The sequence below is a fragment of the Anolis sagrei genome, chromosome 1 (genome assembly GCF_037176765.1).
Source record: "Anolis sagrei isolate rAnoSag1 chromosome 1, rAnoSag1.mat, whole genome shotgun sequence".
In the NCBI taxonomy this organism is placed as follows: domain Eukaryota; kingdom Metazoa; phylum Chordata; class Lepidosauria; order Squamata; family Dactyloidae; genus Anolis; species Anolis sagrei.
In genome coordinates, this window is record NC_090021.1 from 162,991,526 (window position 1) to 163,016,242 (window position 24,717).

The window sequence follows — 24,717 nt, forward strand, 5'->3', positions numbered from 1 at the left end:
GAAGTCTGCATAGCAGGAAAGGGGCGGAGGAACTCATTTCGGAAAACCCAAGCATTCAGCACATCTGAGAGAAAAAACTGAAAATTATGCATAGATGGTATCCACTCAAACTACATAGAATTAATAATGGAATCTCTAAACTATGTTGGGGAATGTATGGAGAAAGAAGGGATTCTCGAAGGCTTTCATGGACGGAATCACTGGATTGTTGTAGGTTTTTTCAGGCTATATGGCCATGTTCTAGAGGCATTCCCTCCTGACGTTTTGCCTGCATCTATGGCAAGCATCCTCAAAATAGTGAGGTCTGTTGGAACTGGGAAAAAGGGTTTATATATCTGTGGAATGACCAGGTTGAGACAAAGGACTCTTGCCTGTTGGAGCTAGGTGTGAATGTTTCAACTGACTACCTTGATTGCATTTGATGGCCTCATAGTGCCTGGGGCAATCTTTCTCCTCTAATCATTTCTCAAAAAAAGATTGCCCCAGGCACTGCCAGGCCATCAAATGCTAACCAAGGTGGTCAGTTGATGCAGGTGAAACGTCAGGAGAGAATGCCTCTAGAACATGGCCATATAGCCCGAAAAACTTACAACAACCCAAGAAGGAATTCGACTCACATGTGGCTAATGTGCTGGAATGAAGTTCTGTCATGGATAAGCCAAATAGTGGAGGACATTGTCCTTTTCAGGGGTGCTCTAGTAATTACTTTTATGTACAAAAGTGAGAACAAGGATTTAGTAGATACAAATCTTACATGCTCATGGTATGTCCCACCAGACTTAAACTAGTCAGAAACTGAAAAAAGCTAGATTATTTATTAATACAGAATTAGTTAAACAGGATATGGGTGGTATTACTTTTAGAAAAGTTAACCTATGAATTAAGATTAGCAAAAGGAGAAATGAAAGAAGATCTATGAAACTTTTCACAGTAATTAAGGATGGAAGATGTATTGCATCCATGTTCACTACCCTTCTCGAGGACACCCAGGAACTTCTACATCCCTATGCAATATTGTTGTTGCAGTAATTTCATTGTATTCCAGATAATGGCTCTCAATCTGTAATTCATAAACAATGGAAGATAAAGCAACTTGAACATGTCTTTATTAATTTAATAAAATAGGCATTCCCTTCTCCTCACCTTCTGTATGAGCTCTCTAAACTCTACAATCCCTTCTGGATTTTCCCCTAATTTTATGGAAGAGATTTCGCAGGCTTCTGGGTCAGAGGTGAGGAAATTTTGCCAGTAAGGTCTGATTCTGTTGTGCCTGATGCCAGGAGCTGAATTGTGTTTTTTTTTAAAGAAAACGTTAAGCAACATAATTTTAAAAAGTAATAGAAATTCTTCAAATGTTTTTCAGATTCGCAGAGATGCTCTAAAGTCTCTCAATGTGGCTTATACCGTGAGCACTCAGAGAGCTACTATTTTCCCACTGGATAATGTGGTCCGCATGTTACTGTTCAGGCATTTTGAAGATGCAATTGATTTCATAAGTTATTATGGCTTGAGTGTGTCTGATGGGTAAGTGTTGGCTGGTGCCCTTCCCAGAGACTAGAAAAACAAATTTGCCAGTTTTATTTTTTTATTTATTCATATTAAATACATTATACAAATCACACACAACTAACAATAACACAGAACAATAAATCAATTAAACAATTAATCATAGCTTTTTATACATGTAATCTCTATTTGCACCCACTACCCATGGAATATTTATTCATCTTTAATATTAATAATTTTTATATTCACCTCTTCTGCAAAATGCTAATGTATATTGATTTGGGTTTGTTCCTTTTTCTTTGACAAATTTGCCCCCTATTGCCTCAAAATCATTTATTTTTGTTACTCCCCTTTTACAAAAGTCAGTGTATCATTTACTGCAATATTCCATACCTCTTTGTACCAGTCATCAATTTTGTATCATCAAATTTGTCAGGATTTAAAGTGGCAGTCAGCAATTTAGGTCAACTCCATCCATGTTTTTTAAAAAAAATCTAGGCTTTTCCCGTTTACTAAATAATAATTCAACTGAAAGTAAAGTCTAGACCAGGGATCCTCAAACTTTTTAAACAGAGGGCCAGGTCACAATCCCTCAAACCGTTGGAGGGCCGGATTATAATTTGAAAAAAGCATGAATGAATTCCTATGCACACTGCACTTATTTGTAGTGCAAAAAACACTTAAAAACAATACAATAATTAAAATGAAGAATGATTTTAACAAATATAGACTTATTAGTATTTCAGTGGGAAGTGTGGGACTGCTTTGGCTGATGAGATAGGATTGTTATTGTTGTGTGCTTTCAAGTCGTTTCAGACTTAGGTTGACCCTGAGCGAGGGCCGGGTAAATGACCTTGGAGGGCTGTATCTGGCCCTCGGGCTTAGTTTGAGGACCCCGGTCTAGACCAAAGTTTTCCAAAAATTGCATGTTAGTGGCACACTTTTTAGATATGCATAATTTAGGAAACAGTAATTCATTGTTTTTAGCATAACTGAGGTTAAACCAACTCCTTATAAGAGACTAGCACATACATAAATTGTAATAACTCAAATAACATGAAAAACTTCTATTTATATTTGAAAATATATTTATATGGTTTATTGTTTACTTCAGATAGACTCAAGAGATTTCTAGTTACGTTCATGTGGTGCACCTTTGCACTTCAGCCAGCACATTAATGTGATGTGACACACAGTTTGGAAAGCTCTGATTTGGACAATGAAGGTAGTAATGACTGACTTCTGGAATGCCCAGTGACTTGCTTCGATATATATACTAGTAGAAATCTCAGTTGTGATACTACTCTTCACCTAGCTTTGAGAAACACCAAGGTTCGCACGCCCCTCTCTCCTTCCCAAAATCTTTAGAAACCACCTACCAGCAGCACAAGCAACCAAACTGGGGCTGAACATATTTAATGACCACAGTAATATATTGACTGGTTAAAAGGAAAAAAATTAAAAACAGAAGAGAAGGGAAGGGAAGGGAATGAATGGTAGATTTAGAATCCTGAGTAGAACCCCCCCCCCTACATTTTGTTTCATCTGATGAGTTGTAGTTTTGTTTCAGTCCTTGATACATTTATCAAGGACTGAAACAAAACTACAACTCATCAGATGAAACAAAATGTAGGGGGGGTTCTACTCAGGATTCTAAATCTACCATTCGTTCCCTTCCCTTCCCTTCTCTTCTGTTTTTAATTTTTTTCACTGTTATCATTTGTATTTTTAGCTATCTGGTACTCTTGGCTACAGATACTGTAGCTAGTGCAAAGACCAGAGATTATATTTGTTCGTTTGTGGGCATAGGTCATAGTTACGCCATAAGGTTTGTTTTCACTTGCTATATAGAGTTGTTTTCCAGGCTTTGGCAAACTTATCTTTTTCTCAGCTTAAATAGTCTATATGCAGAACATTCCATTTTCATTGCTCCATTAGTAGAGAAGTACACTGATTTAACACTAAACAAATATTAGGAATACATTACTAGATTTCATTATTTACAGTACAATCCTTTGTTGCAAGGGGTTGCTGACCGAGATCCAGTAGACTTGTAACACAACATAAATATATGGCAGCATAATTACGCCCTGGTGGCGCAGTGGGTGTCCCTGTGCTGGCAGGACTGAAGACCGACAGGTTGCAGGTTCGAATCCAGGGAGAGCTCCCTCTGTCAGCTCCACCTCCTCATATGGGGACATGAGAAAAGCTTCCCACAAGGATGGTAAAACATAAAAACATCCGGGCATCCCCTGGGCAACGTCCTTGGGGACAGCCAATTCTCTCACACCAGAAGCTACTTGCAGTTTCTGACACACACACAAAAAATACACTGGATCCACATATTAAATAATGGACTTAACACCTTGAGCTCAGGTTTTACAAAGGTCTATCAGCTATGCACCTACTAATTTAAATACGATGGAGGGTTTTGTATAATCGTGGAGCATTTATCTGCAGTAGGCATCACATTTATACAACCTGAGAAAGTACAACTTCTTGCCCTAACAAAATTCAGGTTATGGTGTTTTATAATGCTCACTTAATATTAAATTGGTGTGCATCTTAACTTGGTTTTCCTTCTAGCTCCCTAAAACAGCTTCCAAATAGAGAAAAGGATATAATAACTTTACAATATTGCTGTTGCCCATTGCAGTTGCATTTTCTGGACCCATATTCATAAACACCTGTGGTACATTTTATTTAAGGTCAAGATTTATTTTGTTTCTTGTTTTTACAGTTTTGTCGAGTTGAATCGGTCTGCATTTTTGGAGCCAGAAAGCTTGCCCAAGCCAAAGAAATCAGTGTTTGTTGGGCAGAAGCTGACTGTGTCGATTGGGGAAATAGTCAATGGAGGGCCTCTACAACCCATAATTCGCCATGTCCCTGTGTGTAGCTTTAATGCACAGAACAGATACACAGGGGAGAATGCTGGAGTTGATCCAACCACCAGTAATCAGAAGGTCAATGTGGATGTTACAGGTGAGCCTGAACCTAAAAATACAGAGGGTAGTGTATGGACCTGTGATTATGGAACAAAGAAAAATCCACTCAGGTATGCCAATATATCTTCCATGCAGGTATGTAGTAGTTATAATCTTAAAATAGTGTCTTCCATGGGGTGCTTGAATTTTCAGACATTGGCAATTATCCTGTCACACAGGAAATAGATTTTTTCGACACATTATTGGAACATAGGTTAGACAGAATAGATGTCAAGAATTTGGATCTTGGTTCTGTATATAATGTGGAGAAGAGTAAATAATTTGTGGCAAATCCTCAATCTCAGGGGCCCCACAAATTCACAAACAGACCCCACAAACACAAACAGAGGGCCAGAGTGGGAGTGGATATTTTACCACTTGATTTTTTCTTACAGAACCAAGAGTGGAAGTTAGTACTATGGACTCTGAAGTGGTTCATGCTCTGCCTTCATCTTTACTCCCACCAGCACCATTGCCTTCCACTATGGGATCTTCCTTTCAGCCTCTTACACAGCCTTTACCTCCACCACCAAAACCTCAGCCTGTTTACAGTGATATGGTAAGGACTGTCAGGAAATAGGGACTGTTCCTGTATTAGCTGTTGACTAATCCTCAGACAACAATTCTTTGGCCCCATCTACACTGCCTCTTCTAATTGCTTCTGGAGTGAGAGAATTGGCCGTCTACGAAGACGTTGCCCAGGGGATGCCCGGATGTCTTGCAATCCTGCGAGGAGGCTTCTCTCATGTCCCAACTACCAAGCTTGCAAACTCCGTTTTGTCTGTTTGTTAAAAAATTGTTAAAAATGTAATACAATTGCCTGGTTGCTATTGTCATGATAAATAAAAATAAATAAATCTACACTGCCATATAATGCAGTTTAAAACTGGAGTGAGAGAATCAGCCGTGTACGAAGATGTTGCCCAGAGGACGCCCGGATGTAGACTCATATAGTGAAGTTCAGTGTAGTTAAACAGTGTTATAGGGGTCCAGCCTGACCATATAATGCAGTTTCAAACTGCATTATATGGCACTGTAGATGCAGTCTTTGTTCCAACTGAAGATGTTTCCTTGTAATGTCTGAAATCTTTAAAAGAGGAATGCGATACAGGTAGTAAAGTGTCATTAAAATTGGTATATTGATACTGAGGCCAAGATAAAAAGATCCAGTATTGGCTGGTAATGAAACAATACAGTTAACCTGTCTTGAAAGAAAAAATGATGGTTTGGGTTTAAAAAAAAAGAGGTGAAGATCAATAATATAAAACTAAGGGCACTCGCCTGTGGAAATTGTTTGCTGTCTAGTAATGATAGGATGCTTTGGATAAATGCATTGCTAGAGAGTTGGACGTGATAACCTATAGAGTCCCTTCCTACTCTGATACTTAGCTGGCTGACCCATTATGTTATAATCGGGATAGAGAACTAAAAGCATTCATCATCCAAACACACACACACACACAGAATTCATATATGGATCTTTGAATAATTTTCAGCTACTAAATGAATGATTCTGATGAATGACTTGAAACAAGTGATCTTTACTCTCCTTCAAGCTCTATAGATACGATAAAATGTCCTGTTGCTGTAGATTGTGGAGCAATTCCTTTTCATCCACATTTTTGAATTTTTTCATAGAGTATGATTTTCCTTGCTTTTCCAAGTGCTAGAAAACATAAGTGGAAATTATACAGAGTGTCGAGTGCTTCTTCCCAGTGTTCTCTTTTTTCCCCTAGGACATTGCGGAGGTGGTTGAAGATCTTGTGCATGAAGTCTTGGAGGCGGAATCCAGAGAGATCAGCAATGCAGGAGCAGCCTATGTCAAGTCAGCAATAGGGTAGAGACACTGTTACTCCACTCACTATTTTCAAATTGCATTCCAGAAGTGATTTGTGCTATTTGTGTGTCAATTCTCTTTTGAAGAAATTATCTTTATACTGTAATAATACATAGGTAAAAGCAAACCCTCACATTGGACAGTTATTCTGGTTTATAGGGAAACTGCTATGTGATGTTATACATCTGATTTTTCTCTTTCTCTGACATTGCTTGTTCCATAATTAATTTATCTGGTTTTTGGGTCTTTATTTTACAATGTCTATATACTCTTCAATTTTCTTTCTAGGTGCTTCATTTGCTGTATACAGATCCTGATAGAATTCCTGAAAAATTAGTATTTTATCCTCCATTCTCATGCACTGTTTTCGATCCTTATCTTTAATCATAGTTATCAATTTCTTTTGTTTCCTAGTGTGTGCTGCATTAGCTAATAACTTAGAGTTTCTATTACTGTACTCAAAATACTCTCTGTTTAAATAAATGTAATGCTTTTTGGGAAAACATATTCAAAGAAATAAGAGCAATAATAAAAATTGAGATTGAGATTGAGATTACACCAAAATTAGCATTATTACTTATACATGATAATATAATTCCCTTACAAGAGGAGAAAGAATTGGTTTCTAATTTGATAACAGCAGATAAATTGTTAATAGCAAAAAACTGGAAAGAAATTCAGTTAGAAGAATGGTATAGGGAAATTTCGAATATGGCGATTAATGATAAGCTAACTTGCAATGTTAAAATTAAAAAGGGAATATGTAAACAAACAGACTTTTGGAAAATATGGAGAAAATTCATTGAGTATGTGCTTAATGAGGGAAAGGGGTATAAGCCAGCGAGAGAAACAATGATATTTTGGAATGGTGAAACAACATGAGTTGGTTGGTCCTGGTAAAGGGGGCACAAACTAAGGGTGAGGGGAAGAGGGGGAAAATATACATCTGATTTTTGTGTGTGCCATTCTTCTCCTTGGTTTTATGACCAAACTTTTAATATGACCAATTAACTTCCTCTTCCTAACCATTTAAACAGAGGCTGGATGCCATCTGTCGGAGGTGCTTTGAATGCATTTTTCCTGCTTCTTGGCAGGGGTTTTGACTGGAGGGTCCACAAAGTCTCTTTCAACTCTATGATTTCAGTGTTGTCTGGAGCTTCCCCAAAAAGTCAATTTGAACTGTGAGGAAAATAATTGTCCTGTTACCTTAGGCAAATTCAAGGATACCATTTGCTTTCCTGGTCTCTGGGCAAGAGAGTTGTAGTGAAGTTTTATGCTTGTAATCTGTATATTTCTCCAGTAGTGGGAACTGTGCTTTGTTTACTGTGAACTAATTAAATAATAACTCTGACAATTAGGCCAATTGTTTAGTACACTTGTGTGTTTGATACAGTGAGCTATTTTCATTCACTGGGATGAGGGGCACAAGACTCCCACAAAACTGAAAAACTGAATTGAACATTATTTTGAATTATTTAGAGAACACTTATCTGGGAATTTCTAGGTTCCTCAACACAATTCTGTGGTCAATTTTAGCTGGAAGCTGACTATATATTTGTGTTAGAGGACCCAAAGATTCCTAGAGGGATGTTGTCCCTTTCTCATCCTTCAACATGACTCCTTGATCAGCTGAGAGAATATTTTAATCCGATCTGTAAAAGTGAAACCCACAAATGTGGATGACTGATTGTAATCGTATTTAATGTAATGTGGTGGGGTAGAGCTCTAATTTTGATTTTACAGATATCAGTACGGGCGAAGGAGTTAATAAGCAGACTTTTACTACACATTGCTAAAAATCTATGATTTTCTTCTTTGTTTATTGGGTTATGCTGTATTTTTATGTGTTACATCAAATTGATGTGTTGTTAATTGTTTATTTCATTTTATGTATTCTTGTCTATTGCAGCTTATTGTATTATTTATATTGTAAGCCGCCCTGAGTCTCTTGGGGAGAGGGGAAGGAATAGAAATAAATCTTTATGATGATGATGATGATTATATGCCTACCCATCAGCAAAAACCCATTTATGATTTCCATCCTTTGTCAGAATTTCCAATGTTGCTACAGATGAACTCATGTCAGAGGTTATGCTGGAGATGTCGAGTGAAACTGCATCTATTGTATTAAATGCAGAAAGAGAGAGATTTGAAGATGAAAAGCGTCAGGCTGAAGAAGAAAGGTAAGTTTTCTTTGGTATCTATAGTGAGTCAGGAGAGCAGAAATTCTTGCTTTGGCTGAGACACACGTATAGTGGAAGAATTCAGATGAACCCTCTTGCACTGAGTACATGTGCAGGGCAAATGGTGGTCTAGCTGCATCAGCTGCATATCTCACCAGCTACGTATTTTATTTATTAATTTATTTATATTTATTATTATTAATTTTTATTTGTGTCCCACTTTTCTCTAAAAAAGAGACTCAAGGAGGCTTATAATAGAATCAGTACAATACAATTGAATATCATAAAATATACAAACATTAAAATAGAATTAAATATTAACAGTATTAAAATAAACAGTTTAAAGTCAAGTCTCAAAATTGATAATTGGCTGGTGTCTGAAGTGGTTTCCCACGGGTATATTAGTATGCAAGTATAGCCCTTTCACACTTGAAGAATGTGGCTTCTCGTTATGCTGAGGATGGGATTCACCCTCCATTGTAGTTTGAGGGTTGTCTGGATCCATATGTCAGATGTATTTGACTGGAAAGCACCATAGTTCAATGCTAGAATGTGTATTTTGTGTGTAAAAGAGTCAAGATGAAGTTCCTTGGTCTTTTGAGGGGCTGGGAAATATTTCTTTATGAAACTTAGGAGACCTATTGCACATTAGTGAACTGAGCTAGTTGGATCAAAAGGTAGCTCAGTATCATTTCATAAGTGATCACTTGTGGCCCAGTATGATTGTAAAGCATTTTGTATTCCATTACCATTTATTTTACATGGAATTTGAATTTATTTCATACAAGAAATACTGTTGCTTGGTAAACCACAGTGTATCTATCTTTTCTCTTTCTAGGCAGAGGCAGGAAAAGGAACGGTTCATAAAAACATTGAGTGAGTCAATGGGTACGACCTTGACTGACGATGTCATAAAAGAAATGATGCAGGAGATTTCAACTATGGAGTTAAAGTAGGTATTCTCTGACTGCTGGGCAGGAGTTATGTACTTACTTAGGCGATCCCTCATTGGACGAGTAGGATAGTCTTCCATGATCAATATTCTGGTGGGTCCGTAGGTGGCTGTGGAGCCCTATTCTTGACTTGCATCTTCTCCCACAGTGAGGGCAGTGAGTTTCCAGGTGGAAGGCGGTCTCGGTCGGGGTTGGTTTGACGTGCCTTCCTCCTGGCACGTGTCTCTCTTTCACCCTCTATTCGTGCCTCTTCAAATTCTGCAGCACTGCTGGTCACAGCTAACCACCAGCTGGTGCGCTCAAGAGCCAGGGCTTCCCAGTTCTCAGTGTCTATGCCACAGTTTTTAAGGTTGGCTTTGAGCCCATCTTTGAATCTCTTTTCCTGCCCACCAGTTTTCCATTCTTGAGTTCGGAGTAGAGCAAATGCTTTGGGAGACAGTGATCAGGCATCCAGACGTGGTTGGTCCAGCGGAGTTGATGGCGGAGGACCATCGCTTGAATGCTGGCGGTCTTTGCTTCTTCCAGCATGCTGATGTTTGTCCGCCTGTCTTCCCAAGAGATTTGCAGGATTTTTCGGAGGCAGCGCTGATGGAATCGTTCCAGGAGTTGCATGTGATGTCTGTAGACAGTCCACGTTTCGCAGACATATAGCAGGGTTGGGAGGGCAATTGCTTTATAAACAAGCACCTTGGAAAAGGAACGGTTCATAAAAACATTGAGTGAGTCAATGGGTCGGATGTCCCAGTCCTCAAGCACTCTCTGCTTCATTCGGAAAAATGCTGCAGTCGCAGAGCTCAGGCGGTGTTGTATTTCGTTGTTGATGTTGACTTTGGTGGAGAGGTGGCTGCCAAGGTAGCGGAAATGGTCAACATTTTCTAATGTTACACCATTAAGCTGTATCTCTGGCATTGGGGAGGGGATGGCTGGTGACTGCTGGAACAGCACTTTGGTTTTCTCGATGTTCAGTGACAGGCCAAGCTTCGTGTATGCTTCTGCGAAGGTGTTTAGAGTGGCTTGTAGATCTTCTTCTGAATGCGCACAGATGACATTGTCATCAGTATACTGGAGTTCTATAACAGATGTTGTTGTAACCTTGATTTTGGCTTTCAGTCTGCTGAGGTTGAATAGCTTGCCATCTGTCCGATAGATGATTTCCACTCCGGTGGGAAGCTTCCCGTCAACAAGGTGAAGTATCATAGCGATGAAGATGGAGAATAAAGTTGGGGCAATAACACATCCCTGTTTGACACCCGATTCAACCTTAAATGGGTCACTTTGGGAGCCATTGCTGTCCAAGACTGTTGCCATCATGTCATCATGGAGGAGCCACAGAATGTTTACAAATTTGTTAGGGCACCTGGTTTTTTGGAGGATGGTCCAGAGGGCGCTGCGATTCACTGTGTCAAGTGCCTTTGCAAGGTCAATGAATGCCATGTACAGAGTTTGATTTTGTTCCCTGCATTTTTCTTGGAGCTGTCGTGCAGGGAAGATAATGTCCACAGTTCCTCTGGAGGGGCGGAAGCCGTTCTGGGATTCTGGGAGGGTGTCTTCTGAGAGGGGTAGAAGGCAGTTTGCAAGGATTCTTGCGAGGATTTTCCCAGCTGAGGTTAGAAGGGAGATACCTCGGTAGTTTCCGCAGTCTGTTCTTTCCCCTTTTTTTTTGAAGAGGGTGATGATGGTGGCATCCTTGAAATCTGCTGGGATTTTCTCGGTCACCCACACTTTTTCTATGAGCTGGTGGAGTTGTTGTGTCAGCTCAGGTCCTCCTTTTTTAAAGATTTCAGCAGGGATCCCATCAGGCCCACTGGCTTTGTTATTTTTTTGTTGGCTGATGGCATTGCTGACTTCTTCCAAGCTAGGCAGTGTTGCAAGCTCATTCCTGGTTTGTTGCGGGATTTGTGAGAGAACCTCTTCAGCTACCTTGGAGCTGCGGTTCAATTGAGTTTTGGTCCTAGATTGAGTTTTGGTCCTAGATGGTCCTTGAGTGCTGTTTGGAGAAGGGCTCGTTTGGAGGGCTCCTGAAGGGCTTGAGTGTTCATTTTGTTCCTTGTCTTTCTTCTTTGGAGTCTGCGCTTGGGTGATCTTGATAGCCATCGTGGATCGGATTAGCCTGTGGTCTGTCCAGCAGTCGTCAGCATCTGTCATGGCTCTTGTGAGGAGCACGTCACAGTGGTCTCTGGCACATGTGATTACATAGTCTAAGAGGTGCCAATGATTTTACTGGGGGTGCTTCCATGATGTCTTGAGCTTGTTTTTCTGGCGGAAGAGCGTGTTGGTGATGACAAGGTGGTGTTCTGCACATTTGGTGAGAAGCAGGATGCCATTCGAGTTGCTGTTTCCAACCCCATCTTTTCTTATGGTCCCTGGCCACAGGTCGAAGTCTCGCCCAACTCTTGCATTAAAGTCTGCCAGGAGGATGATTTTGTCCTCCTTAGGTATCCCCGATTGATGGTGTCCAGCTGACAGTAAAAAATTTCCTTGATGTCTTCATCAGCATCTAGTGTTGGCGCATAGGCACTTATGATGATTGCCTGTTGGTTTTTGGCAAGATCAGTTCGAAGGTTGAGAGTCATTCGTTGATGCCAGTGGGTCCTTCGGTCAAATGTTTCACCAGATCATTTCTGATAGTAAAGCCAACTCCGTGCATTCTTTGGTCTTCTTCAGGCAGTCCCTTCCAGAAGAAGGTGTAGCCTCCTTTTTCTTCCTTCAGCTGTCCCTCTCCGGGTCTCCCAAAGGGCTGCTATGTCAATGTTAAAACGTCCCAGCTCCCTTGCAATGATGGCGGTTCTGCGTTCGGGGCGTTCACCGTCAGTGTTGTCCATCAGTGTCCGTATGTTCCATGTACCGAAGTTCATTTTTCTTTTTTGGCCGCAGGGTGGTGACCCCACTGGACGCGGCAGTCCAGTCAGGGATAAGAGAGGCAGACTATGTTTAGGGCACCTTTTCTAGCCCCCTCCCCATGTGGGGTGAGCAGAGTGCATCCTAAAAAGGGCTACTCAGTCGTGGATACAACTGCCGAACTACTCAACTGCCTTGGACCTTGAGGTAGAACGACTGAGTCCGTACCCACTGCCCATGTGCCAGTCTGTGACTAGGGGCTTCCAGATTTCACAGTCCTGCCCCCGTCGCCACTCGCTGATTGCCATGGGATTTTTCTTGGTTTGTTTTTATTTTCTTTGGCAGATGCTTGTGCATGAGTTTTTTTAGTGTGTGGAGGTCAGTGCACAACTGATCAACACACAGTTCACAGTGAGGTTCCACTGGTGGTATAGTTTAACGCAATGACCGTGGCTTCTCAGTCTGTTGCAGCCTTCTTCCGCCTTCACAGCCATTGTAACATGTATCATGTTATCCTCCGCCTGCTCCGCCATTGAGGTCTTTGGGTCTTCGGACTGTGCTTGGTCTGGAACCTCCCCCGCGGCCACTCCTGGGAGTGCACGACTCCAGCTGTTGTGCCTGCAGGTTCATTGGAACATGCAAACCCCCTCACCACGATAAGGTGACAGTCCATCGAGGGGGAGGAGTTATGTAGTGAATACAGTACAAAAGTGCGGAACAAAAAGCTTGGTTGCATAGGTAACCTTCTGCTCAATCAACAGCTGGTTAAACCCCAGAATGTGAGGCCAATAATTGGTCAGTTCTAGTGACTTTATGAACAGTTTTCTCTCAAATTAAATCAAAACATAACTTAGTTGCATGTCTTTATTTATTTTTTTTAAAAGAAAAATCTGATACTCCTCTGGATAGACAAAACGAGAACTCCTCTATGGTACATATCTAACCAGTATAGCCATGGCATTTTTAAAAAAGTTTTGAGTTGATTCTTAATGTTTCAAGGAAAATGATGGCAATTTGTTTGAGGGAAATCCAGATGTTTCCCGTTTTATTTTTTTCTTGTGAATGTTTGGTTTATCTCTGTGACTTTTCACTTTGGAAATGTGTGCTAATTCGACAGCGTAAATTTGCCCTAGGTGTGCTAGAGAGAAGGACCAGAAAGCACGCATTGCTCGGTGCTCCAAGGAAGTTTGTGCTGAAATAATGGGCACATTTCTGGAAGATGAGATCTTCCAGAGTGCTAAGGAAACCCTGCAGGAACTTCAGTGCTTCTGCAAATACTTGCAAAGGTAGGTTAAATTAAGCTTTCTCATAGCAGAGTGATAGAAAAAAAATAACCCTTGGATAACACTGCGTATCATGTTATAAAATGTCAGTTCCCAATTGGTTCTATCATAAAACATGGAAAACATTTGTTAAACTGCAAAAACTTTGTTTTTGTGGGAAATCCTGTAGCGCATTTTGCTATAGTTTTTCAATGATTTTTTTTTAAATTTTGTTACGTAGTATAATGTGTGAATTCCATTGTATTTCTAGCCTAAGACATTCAGGTTACTATACTTCCTGTTTCTATAATTCTTTCCTGAGAGGTAGGTTAAACTGAGAAATAACTAGGATTATTTATTTATTTATTACTATATTTGTATATCTCCTTTCTCAGTCCACAGGCGACTCAGGGCGGTTTAGATGTCAGGAAGATTAATGAACTAATGCAGTTGTTCTTCCCTGATAGAGCAGGAAATATAGAATTCTTGAACAGTGTTGATGATAATTCATTGTCAAGCCACAACCAGTAAATTCTAATTAAAATGTTTAGCTTCTCAAGCGATAATGCCTTTTAGCATTACATTTCTATGAAACATTTGCTTTCTTCTGAAGATGGCGGGACGCTGTTGTAGCTCGTAAGAAACTGAAGCGTCAGATGAGAGCATTCCCAGCAGCCCCATGTTACAGGGATCCAAAAGATGTGTTGAAAGCGCTGTCGCCCAGTGCAGAATGCCCAATTACCAGAGAGCACCTGGCTAAAAGGATTGTAAATTTGGGGCATGCAGGAAACCTTGGTACCTCCTATCTTCGGTAAGTGCATATTTGTAAGAGGTTACTCCACATAATGTAGACATTTGTAGATCAGGGCTCCTTAAACTTTTTCAAATTGTGACCCCTTTCCATCTGAGAAATGGTTACATAACCCAGGTAAATAAAATAGGTATACAAATCAAACATTTACTGATAATAATTCATAAAGATATTTATTTTAAAACAATTTGGAGGTTTCCTTTTAGCAGTCTCTCTCCTCTGTGCAAATAATTCAAAGAGAAATAAACACTCATAGTCAATGCCTTCATAGGCAGATATATCAGCACCAAGTTGAGGCATTGAAGAAGGCATGTGAAGCAAAAGTGGGACACCCAAGGCAGGAGACAAAATATGTGAAAGATGAGAAGAAGAAGCTGGTCTAGACACTAAACCTCCCTCACTGTGAGAAAGGCCCAACAGGACAGAGAGAAGGGAGAAAAGAAACCAACACACAGGGATGGGTGGGAAGCAAAGGGAAGATAAGAAGAGAGGGGAACATTCAGGGCTGGGAAGGGAAGAGCAAGGGAGAAGAGAAAGATGCAGGAGTGGAAAGTGAAGGAAAGAGAAGAAGGGAGGGAAACATGTAGGGCTATGAAGAGGTGTTGAATATCATGCAGGGTTGGGAAGAGAAGGGGGGAAGAGAAGGTTGAGAGGCACACACGCATGGAAAAGAAGGGTGGTTCTTCTCTCCACCCCCAACCCAGGCCTTAAGGCTGGGGTCCACACTGAAGGATCCCTTCCTCCTTCTTCTGATGACATAACAGGAGCTAACAAGGTTTTAGAGAGAGACTTGTTGGGATCAGAAGAGGACACTTCTTCCCCTTCCCTTTGTTGTGTAGATGGCAGTCCCTGCATTGCTTCAGATTTCAACTCTATTTCTCCTTCTCATGGCAACGTCTTCGTAGACGGCTGATTCTCTCAATCCAGAGGCGACCAGCATGCAAGCATGCAAGCAAAACAACCAACGGTCCTTTTCAGGACCAACAATGACAATAATCTCAATCAACATCGAAGGCATATCAGCTGCCAAAGAACAACTGCTCTATGAATTGTACCGAGATAAGAAATGCGATGTGCTGTGTGTCCAAGAAACACACAGGGATGAACAACAGAAATGGCCCAAAGTTCCAGGAATGGTCTTAGGTAGCGGAAAGACCCCATGCGCAGTATGGAAGCGCTGTCTTTGTCAAACCAGGCCTCCAAGTCAGCAGTGTCCACAACACTGAAGAAAACAATATCGAGGTTATAACAGTAGAGCTTAATAACATCACCATCACCTCTGTGTACAAGCCCCCAAATGAAGAGATCTAGAATTACGGAAAAAATAGACCCATGTCTGATCCCACAGCAAGCTGGCTTCAGACAAGGCAAAAGCTGTACATTGCAAGTGTTAAACCTGACTCAGCACATAGAAGATGGCTTTGAAAGGCAGCAGATCACAGGAGCTGTCTTCATAGACCTGTCAGCAGCCTATGATACTGTGAACCACCTCCTCGAGAAAAATGTATAATATCACAAAGGACTACCACCTCACCCGCCTCATAGGAAAGCTGCTGCAAAACAGGAGCTTTTTTGTTGAGTCCCGGGGCCAGAGAAGCAGATGGCGGAAACAGAAGAACGGCCTACCTCAGAGGAGTGTGCTTGCTCCATCCATGTTCAACATCTACACAAATGACCAGCCACTGCCAGAAGGGACAGAGAGTTTCATCTATGCTGATGATCGTGCCATTACTGCTCAAGCAGGGAGCTTTGAGATGGTAGAACAGAAGCTTTCCGAAGCTCTGGGTGCTCTTACTGCCTATTACAGGGAAAACCAGCTGATCCCCAACCCATCTAAAACACAGACATGTGCCTTTCATCTCAAGAACAGAGAAGCATCCTGAGCTCTGAAGATCACCTGGGAAGGAATCCCACTGGAGCATTGCAGCGCACCCAAATACCTGGGAGTCACTCTGGACTGTGCTCTTACCTACAAGAAGCATTGCCTGAACATCAAGCAAAAAGTGGGTGCTAGAAACAATATCATACGAAAGCTAACTGGCACAACCTGGGGATCACAATCAGACACTGTGAAGACATCTGCCCTTGCGCTGTGCTACTCTGCTGCTGAGTATGCATGCCCTGTGTGGAACACATCTCACCACACTAAAACAGTGGATGTGGCTCTGAATGAGGCATACCGCATTATCACGGGGTGTCTGCGCCCTACACCACTGGAGAAATTACACTGTCTAGCCGGTATCGCTAGACAGTGACATCCACCGGGAAGTGGCAGCCAATAGTGAAAGGACCAAGGCAGAGACATCTCCAGCTCATCCCCTGTTTGGGTATCAGCCAGCACGTCAACGACTTACATCCAGACATAGTTTTCTAAGATCTACAGAGACACTCGCTGGAATGCCTCAGCAAGCGAGAGTCCAAAAATGGCAGGCTCAAACCCAGAACCTCAACCAATGGCTGATACCAAATGAGAGACTCCCCCCTGGGCACACAGAGGACTGGGCGACTTGGAAGGCGCTGAACAGACTGCGCTCTGGCACCACGAGATGCAGAGCCAACCTTCAGAAATGGGGCTACAAAGTGGAATCCTCGACATGCGAGTGCGGAGAGGAGCAAACCACAGACCACCTGTTGCAATGCAACCTGAGCCCTGCCACTTGCACAATGGAGGACCTTCTTGCAGCAACACCAGAAGCACTCCAAGTGGCCAGATACTGGTCAAAGGACATTTAATCAACCACCAAACTCACAAATTTTGTATTTTCTCTGTTTGTTTGCTTTGTTCTGTTAGAAATGTAATATAATTGACTGGCTGCCCTGACACGAGAAATAAATAAATAAAATGGCTAAATCTAGTGGGAAATTATTTATGACTGGCTTAAATAATTAATTTTAGAGGCTATGCTCTAAGAATGGCTATGTCTGGATCCCATGCTCTTTTTTTCTTGCCCTTTGACTGTGGAGAACAATCACCAATACTTCTACTGCGCTAAATCACTGGTTGCCAACATTTGGTCCTCCAAGAGTTTTGGACTTCATCTCCCAGGATCCTTAACAGTTGGCCAAGCTGGCTGAGGTGTCTGGGAATTGAACCTCCAAACACATGGTTAGGAACCATTGCCTACATGAAACAATATGTGAGAGGAAAATTCTTTAAATCTGAGAATGCTCACTGTATAGCAGACTTTTAGGAAGACTATTTTTCATGAATATTTTCTCTGTGTAAAGTTTTTATTAATGGACATGTCCATTTCTAAGACCCCACTTACACTGCCATATGCACTTTCAGATTGGATTATATGGCAGTGTAGATGGGGCCTGATATATATAAGATTCAAGCATTTGCATCATCACTATTTAGCTATGTCATGTCTGGAGTTAGATAATTCTTCTCAGTGTTGTTTTTGATATTTTATTAATGGCTTGTAAAATACACTGCCAGTTCATCCACAGATTTCATAGATAAGAAATGAGCTGGGAAATGGACAATGGCCAAGGTACTGATGGTCTCTGTTTATTTATAGGCTTGGATGGCTCCGGAGCAATACAGTCCATCAAATGAAAGTACAGCATTTTTACCAGCAGTTGTTACGGTATGTTGGGATTTTGGTTTCGCTGCATCAACAGAAGTGCAGCTAACTCTAGGTTTGCTACCCATTTAGCATAATTGTGAAATGATAGATTCCTGTTATTTAATTAGATTTTTTTAGCTATCAAGCAAAGACTTGTCGAAATGCTCACACTGATTATATGTAGGACAAATAGTTGCAATAGTCCCAAGACTGGATTGAACGCTTCTGTAGAGTCCTTGCTCTGTTTAGAAACTGAGTGGTCTGTTAACTGATCTCAGCCTATTAGTTGTTGGGAACCATTTTACCTCTAATAAGGTTTTAGTTGTTTTAAATGATATTCTGTTTAAATTCATATTATGTGACTATGTCTGTTAGGGTTGTCAAGTTTTTTGGGGGTTTTTTTTGTCGTGTCAGGAGCGACCTGAGAAACTGCAAGTCGCTTCTGGTGTTAATCTCTATTTATTATGAAATGTACAGTAATTGCTATTCTATTTTCTTTGATGTGCATTGTTTTGATGTAATTTGTTATTATGTCTTTTCTGGCATTGAATGTTTGCCATATGTGCCCTGAGTTCTTTCAGGAAGATAGGACCGTCTACAAATATATTATTATTATTATTATTATTATTATTATTATTATTATATTTTACTGACACAAAAACACAGTATGTCACAGCAAACAAGATTTATATGCTGGATTTCGTATCACAGAATCACAAGTCGAACACTTCCCAAGCGTCTAAGACTGTGATGTATTTTTGAATTATTATTATTATTATTATTATTATTATTATTATTATTGAGAACTGAACCGGATGCAGCATCATTGAAGAGAAGGGAAACCTTTTCTAGTGCAAACCGCTAGGTTGGAAGTTTTAATAATCATGATCACAGTAGGAGCAGAGCAAAGTGTTAAATTTCCTATACTCCAATTTCAAGATCCTAGTACAGGCTCAATTCACTATAAATTTACTTTTAAAATGCAGTTTATGCAATTTTTAAGTGTGACTCTAGAGTTTTACACTTTTCAAGCAGAATTGCTTTGGGTCCTGTCCTAGAGGAAACACTGGATTTACATGAATAGATAAACAAATAAGTAACACTTAAAATCACATTTTGAACTCTTTCTCTTTTGTGTATGAAATAACTAGCAGAGGTTATAAAATCTTTTTCACTCCCCTAAGTTTTCCCCCTGAGTCTAGATAATGATTTTCTCCTCCTTTTCTTTCACTCCCTAATACAGTTAAATTTTCTTAATTTAAATCTGTCATCTCTATCTCTAGGGATTATGTTTTACAATCAAATATTGGGATGGGGAGCCAGTGGCCCTCCAGTTGTTAATAGATCACAACTGCCATCCTCTTATCCCTATTGGCCATGCTTGCTGGGACTGGTGAGAGCTGGAGTCCAGTAGCATCTCAAGGATTACAAGTCATCTTCCTTGACTTCAGATTATGTTTTCTTAATTTTAAGGGATACAGTGTGGACTCCACTGGATCTGCCATCCTTGGTTGCTGAAAACATTCCAGTGCAACAAGAAAAGGTCTTCTGGAAAGCACTTTTGGTGTTGCCAAGCTATGAGGAATATCCAGCTAAGGATCCCAGCAGGTATTTCTTGTATTCAAAGTATGTGTACGTATTTCTTGTATTCAAAGGTGTGGTGTTTGGCTGTATCATCTTCAGTGGTGGATATGATGGTTTTGCTCTGGTGGAATTGGTGCTTAATATATTGCAGCCTATTTTGTGCTAGCCATTTAAAAATGAGGAAAAGTTCCTCATCTGCCTGTTGTTTAAAACACATAAAACACGTCCTCATTCATTGACATCTTCATCTGAAAGGGATGTGCAGGAGTGGATTTGTCTATTAAGAATCAAGCCATTTCTATGTATATGTATCAGTATTCAAATAAAATAAAATAAAAATGACATTCCACTGAGAACTTGGAGATATATCTACTTTTTTCCATTGTTTTATTCCATTGGATGCTGTCTAGCATTTGTCTTTACAGTTTAATGCAGGGGTCCTCAAACTTTTTAAACAGAGGGCCAGGTCACAGTTCCTCAAACTGTTGGAGGGCCGGATTATAATTTGAAAAAAACATGAATGAATTCCTATGCTCACTGCGCATATCTTATTTGTAATGGAAAAAACACTTAAAACAATTCAATAATTAAAATTAATAACAATTTTAACAAATATAAACTTATTAGTATTTCAATGGGAAATCTGGGCCTGCGTTTGGCTGATGAGAGAGGGTTGTTGTTGTTGTTGTTGTTGTTGTTGTTGTGTGCTTTCAAATCGTTTCAGACTTAGGTTGACCCTGAGCGAGGGCTGGGTAAATGAGCTTGGAGAGCCGTATCCGGCCCCTGGGCCTTAGTTTGAGGACCCCTGGTTTAATGGTGCACACTAAGTTGCTTATCTATGTTTTTGTCCTTATAAAATTAAATACTTGAATTCTAGACATTGATATCTGATAAGTTTAATCTAGTGTTGCTCTACTGACCGTATTTCCTCCTTCTGTTCACAGAATTTTAGCAGATTGGTTGAAAGCTAAATTTGGAATCGATAAAAATTTGGAGGACACAACATCGGTGGAAAACGATGGAATTAAAACAATTGCACTACATACCTCTCTTTGTACTCAAAGGGATCGGGATATCTATGTCAGTGTGTGTATTAAGGTCTGTTGCTCATATTCAATTTTATGATAGTTGATGCCAATGTTTTGTTATTTGAAGGCATTCTAAATATGGGTTTGCTTTCTGCAAAAAGAAATGTTCAGAATGTAGCAGTCAGGTTGTGAAGTGAAGCTAGTGTCAATGAACAATTATCTCAAGTAATTCCAGTTTGTTTCTAGTTAGAATTTACAGTTCTGATAGTATTCTGCAAAGCCCTAACAAGCCTACAGCATCTGAAGGATGGATTGCCTTGTGTAAGACTTCATATTCCTGTTCTCAAAGCCTTCTGTGGTGATGTGGATAGTTACAAGGGACACATGGCTTTCTCAGCCATGGTGGCACTAAACTGGCTTTCACTAAACTGGTTTTCACTAAACTGATTTTTTGGTGGCATAGGTAGGAAGAAAAGTTAGGTTGAGGTCTGGTGCTGCTGGAATCCAGCTCAGTTTTTCCTCCTTCCATGCTCTGAACAAAGGTCTGCTGTTTAGAACCTCTCTTCATTCATTTAGATGCTTTCATTTACTTCCCTACCCTTAAGCAAACAAGTTTTTCAACTTGTTTGAGTTTCTCCATGATTTGTCTCTGTTTTAGGAAGAAATTATTTTCATTATCATTTCTATTAAAATATTACAAATACTTCTAATTATTGCTCTAGTAATCAGACTTTTGATTACTTCAGGGTTAATTTCTCTGACCCTGGAACCCAGGGTTTCATGTCATATATGTTGAAAGGGCAGTTCATAAGAAAAAACTAGCATGCAGCTATTAGTAACTTAAGAGAACATGTTCCATAAATAAGGACATTATAAATGAAAGTTTCTATTTGAGCCTGCTAGCCATGCTAGCCGATTAAAATCTCCATGCTTGGAGGCATTCTGTATGCTATTTGCTATAGTGAGATGGGTGCTAACTGTAGGAGAGAACTGTTGCCACAGGGCCATGCCAGGGAATCCTATATTCTACCACATAATAGTCATTCCCACCCCCACTTTCCCTTTTAAAGGGTTTTTTTTTCTATTATGTGGTGGCAAAGCCCCTTTGACGAAGCACTATGCAGGTGCTCTCTTTGAAGCGTTACCCGCCCATGCACCTACTCCCTCAAAAGGGCTTTTTTCCACCATGTAATAGTCCCATTAAGGGGACAGCCATGCAGGTGAGTGAAGCCTCACTCATTGAGTTGCACCCTTGACTCACTTGTCTGGGTGTGGGCGAATTACTATTATGTGAGGAAATGGGGAAAACCCATTTTAGGTGCAACTATCATATGGTGGCGACTATTATGCAATGAAATGTGATATATGACAGAAGCATGGACTGAATCCTGACTTCTTAAATGTTTTCTACTCATGGCCTCTTTTTGTCTGAGAAATTTTTACGACTACAGATATATAAGTATATAAAATCGATATAAAAACAAACATTTACTGATGATAAATCAGTATTTGAAAGGCTTGCTAAACAGGCCGATTTGTTTTTTGGTGGAGTACAGCTGAAGTATCTTCTGCAGGGTCCATTGTTCTTGTGGACTGTTAGCATGTTGTTGCTAACAGATTTGTGTAAATGGGTGGTGTTCACATGCCTTTTACTGTTGCCAACTTTTTTGACCCCCAATATGAGCTAAGGGGATTGACCCCATTTGAGTTTCAGGACTCACAGTTTAAGAAGCAGTGGAGTAGATGAAACTGGTCTAATCCAAAAACACTCCTTTTATTTGCCCCCCCCCCCCCCCCAGCCATTTTGCTTTCTCTGTATGGTGGAATATACTATTTGTTTTCTTCATGCAGACAACCCACGGGACACTCAGTACCTCCGAGGTTGAAGACCCAGGGATCCAGAAAAAGCTTCTTGGAACGAGTGGGCTTATTCTGTTGCTCTCTCCTCGAGTGAAAAGTGATGATGTGGCAGAGGAAGACATTTATTGGCTTTCAGCCTTACTTCAGCTGAAACGACTACTTCAAGCAAAACCTTACCAGCCAATAGTACCTCTGGTGGTTCTTGTCCCAAGTCGTGGAGATGAGGCTGCAGAGAAAGAAGTAGAGGAAGGTACAAGAGATTTCCTTACTTGAGAATTATTTCTTTCGTTAGAACAGTAGTCAAGACTGAAGTGTGGTGACAGTTGGTGCCATATGTAGTTGATAAATTTTTGAACTTAAGTCAGTATTATCTATTTGAATGTTTGTGTGATTGCCGTTTCTTCAGTCACAATCTGTTTTTGAGGGCCCTTCCACACTGCCTCATTATCTCAGGATCTGATCCCAGATTATCTGTTTACCCCACATTATCTGGTAGTGGGGACTCATATATTCCAGTTCAAAGCAGATAATCCGGGAGCAGATCCAGGGATAAAGAGCAGTGTAGAAGGGCCCTGAGGGAATAAAGGAGTATTATTACTAAACTGTACTACCTTTCCTTCTGAAGGGTTGATGCTGCCAGATTTGATTTCGGCTAACCTTATTTCAGGCTACAAGGTTGTTGAAATATCAGATTCTGTGAGTGACTTACAAGGCACCAGAAAGGTAAGAACGATCTCCACAGAGAGATATATGTTGTAAGCGGCATCTCACATACTGTATTAAGGGTTCTAAACTGTGAAGGCTCTCTTTAGTTGGACCAGAAGTCCATGCAGCTGTAGCAGGATGTAAGCACTTGTTTTGAAGATTTATAGTCCTCAAAGCAGTTTACAACAAATAGTCCTACAAATCAAGAAAATGTCCTAGACCATTATGAGAGGGCATGCTAACATCTTTCTTCAGCACAGCTGTGAGGAGAAGATTGGAAGCTGCAGACTCCATTTTAGATTATTGTCAGTTTAGCATGTTGTTCAAGTATGATTAAGCTATGATTAAGCTTGATTATGTTTAGGGAAAAAAGCAGCATAAACTGAAGTGTAGACTTGATTGCATTAATGATAGCTAACATTAACCGTTTTCCTAAGTTTGAATGACAGAGCAAGCAGCAATTTACCTAAAAAGGCTTTTGTCCCCAGAGTATATTCCCCACCTGTATGAAGGTCTATATTTATGACCCCGTTGCTTTACAAGTTTCTCCCCCACAAACAATCTGCTCCATCCCTATCTTATCCTGATTTTAGTATTTTTAGTATCTTAGTGTTTATCTTGCACATGTGGCCCGCTCATTGTTATGTTATGTTATTTTATTTTACGGTGTATGATTTTGCTTTATCGTCTTTGTTGTATGTATTTTACTGTGTTGTTATTGTGTTTTGGTTTTACTTTATTGTAATATACTGTTGGGCTTGGCTTCATATAAACCACTCCGAGTCCCCATTGGGGAGATCGTGGTGAGGTATTAAATAAAGTTTATTATTATTATTACTATTATTATTATTATTATTATTATTAAAAGGAAGCAAAACTTTGCATAGATACTTCAGAGGATAGGGAGCACATCTCATAAATACATTTCTCAGTAGCTGCACTTTCTCCTGTTTTAGTTCAAGATTGTGGAATGCACTCATGAGTTTTGAGTAATCTTGAATTTATTTTTCATGGGTAAAATGATACAACTCTACAATACTTTCTGATAACACTGATTGAACTGGTTGACACACATTTTGATGCCTCAAATGTTGGTCTTGTTTCTGGGTATTTTTGACCTTTTAATTGCAAAACTGGCACCAGTTTCCCCCTATGAGCTCTAGTTTTAGAGCTCCAGAACATAGCCTGCAAAAGAGAAGTTGGAGATGAGACATGATAACCATGCGTAAATATTTGAAAGGGAGCAGTCTTGTTTGCTACTGCCCTGGAGATTAGGACTCAATGGAGCAATGGATTAAAACAACAGTAAAAGGGATTCCACCTGAACATTGGGAAGGACTTCCTGACTGTGAGAGCTATGCCTTGGAGTCTGGTGGAGGCTCCTTTCTTGGAAGCTTTTAAACAACGTCTGAATGGCCATCTGGGGTGCTTTGATTGTGCTTTTCCAGCATGGCAAAAGGCGGCTAGAGTGGATGACCTATGCAGTCTCATCCAACTCTATCTGCTTGCCCATAGAAAACCATGATAATCAGGTCTAAGAAACTAAAACTGATGCAGTCTGTCTAATGCAATTTTCTGAATCAGCACCTCAAAT

At 40.3% G+C, this 24,717-nt stretch overlaps 1 protein-coding gene across 1 annotated transcript in view; it reads left to right on the forward strand.

Annotated features, from left to right (window-relative positions):
* Nucleotides 1-24,717, forward strand: part of MCM3AP (minichromosome maintenance complex component 3 associated protein) — a 45,546-nt gene that overhangs the window by 13,342 nt on the left and 7,487 nt on the right. Inside the window, exons 11-23 of the mRNA XM_060783579.2 lie at nt 1,364-1,524; nt 4,247-4,488; nt 4,886-5,049; nt 6,227-6,327; nt 8,379-8,510; nt 9,349-9,462; nt 13,435-13,587; nt 14,177-14,374; nt 17,899-17,967; nt 19,420-19,554; nt 20,475-20,628; nt 22,410-22,668; nt 23,044-23,141. Of these exons, the coding sequence (XP_060639562.2) occupies nt 1,364-1,524; nt 4,247-4,488; nt 4,886-5,049; nt 6,227-6,327; nt 8,379-8,510; nt 9,349-9,462; nt 13,435-13,587; nt 14,177-14,374; nt 17,899-17,967; nt 19,420-19,554; nt 20,475-20,628; nt 22,410-22,668; nt 23,044-23,141 (1,980 nt within the window). The remainder of the gene's footprint in view (nt 1-1,363; nt 1,525-4,246; nt 4,489-4,885; nt 5,050-6,226; nt 6,328-8,378; nt 8,511-9,348; nt 9,463-13,434; nt 13,588-14,176; nt 14,375-17,898; nt 17,968-19,419; nt 19,555-20,474; nt 20,629-22,409; nt 22,669-23,043; nt 23,142-24,717) is intronic.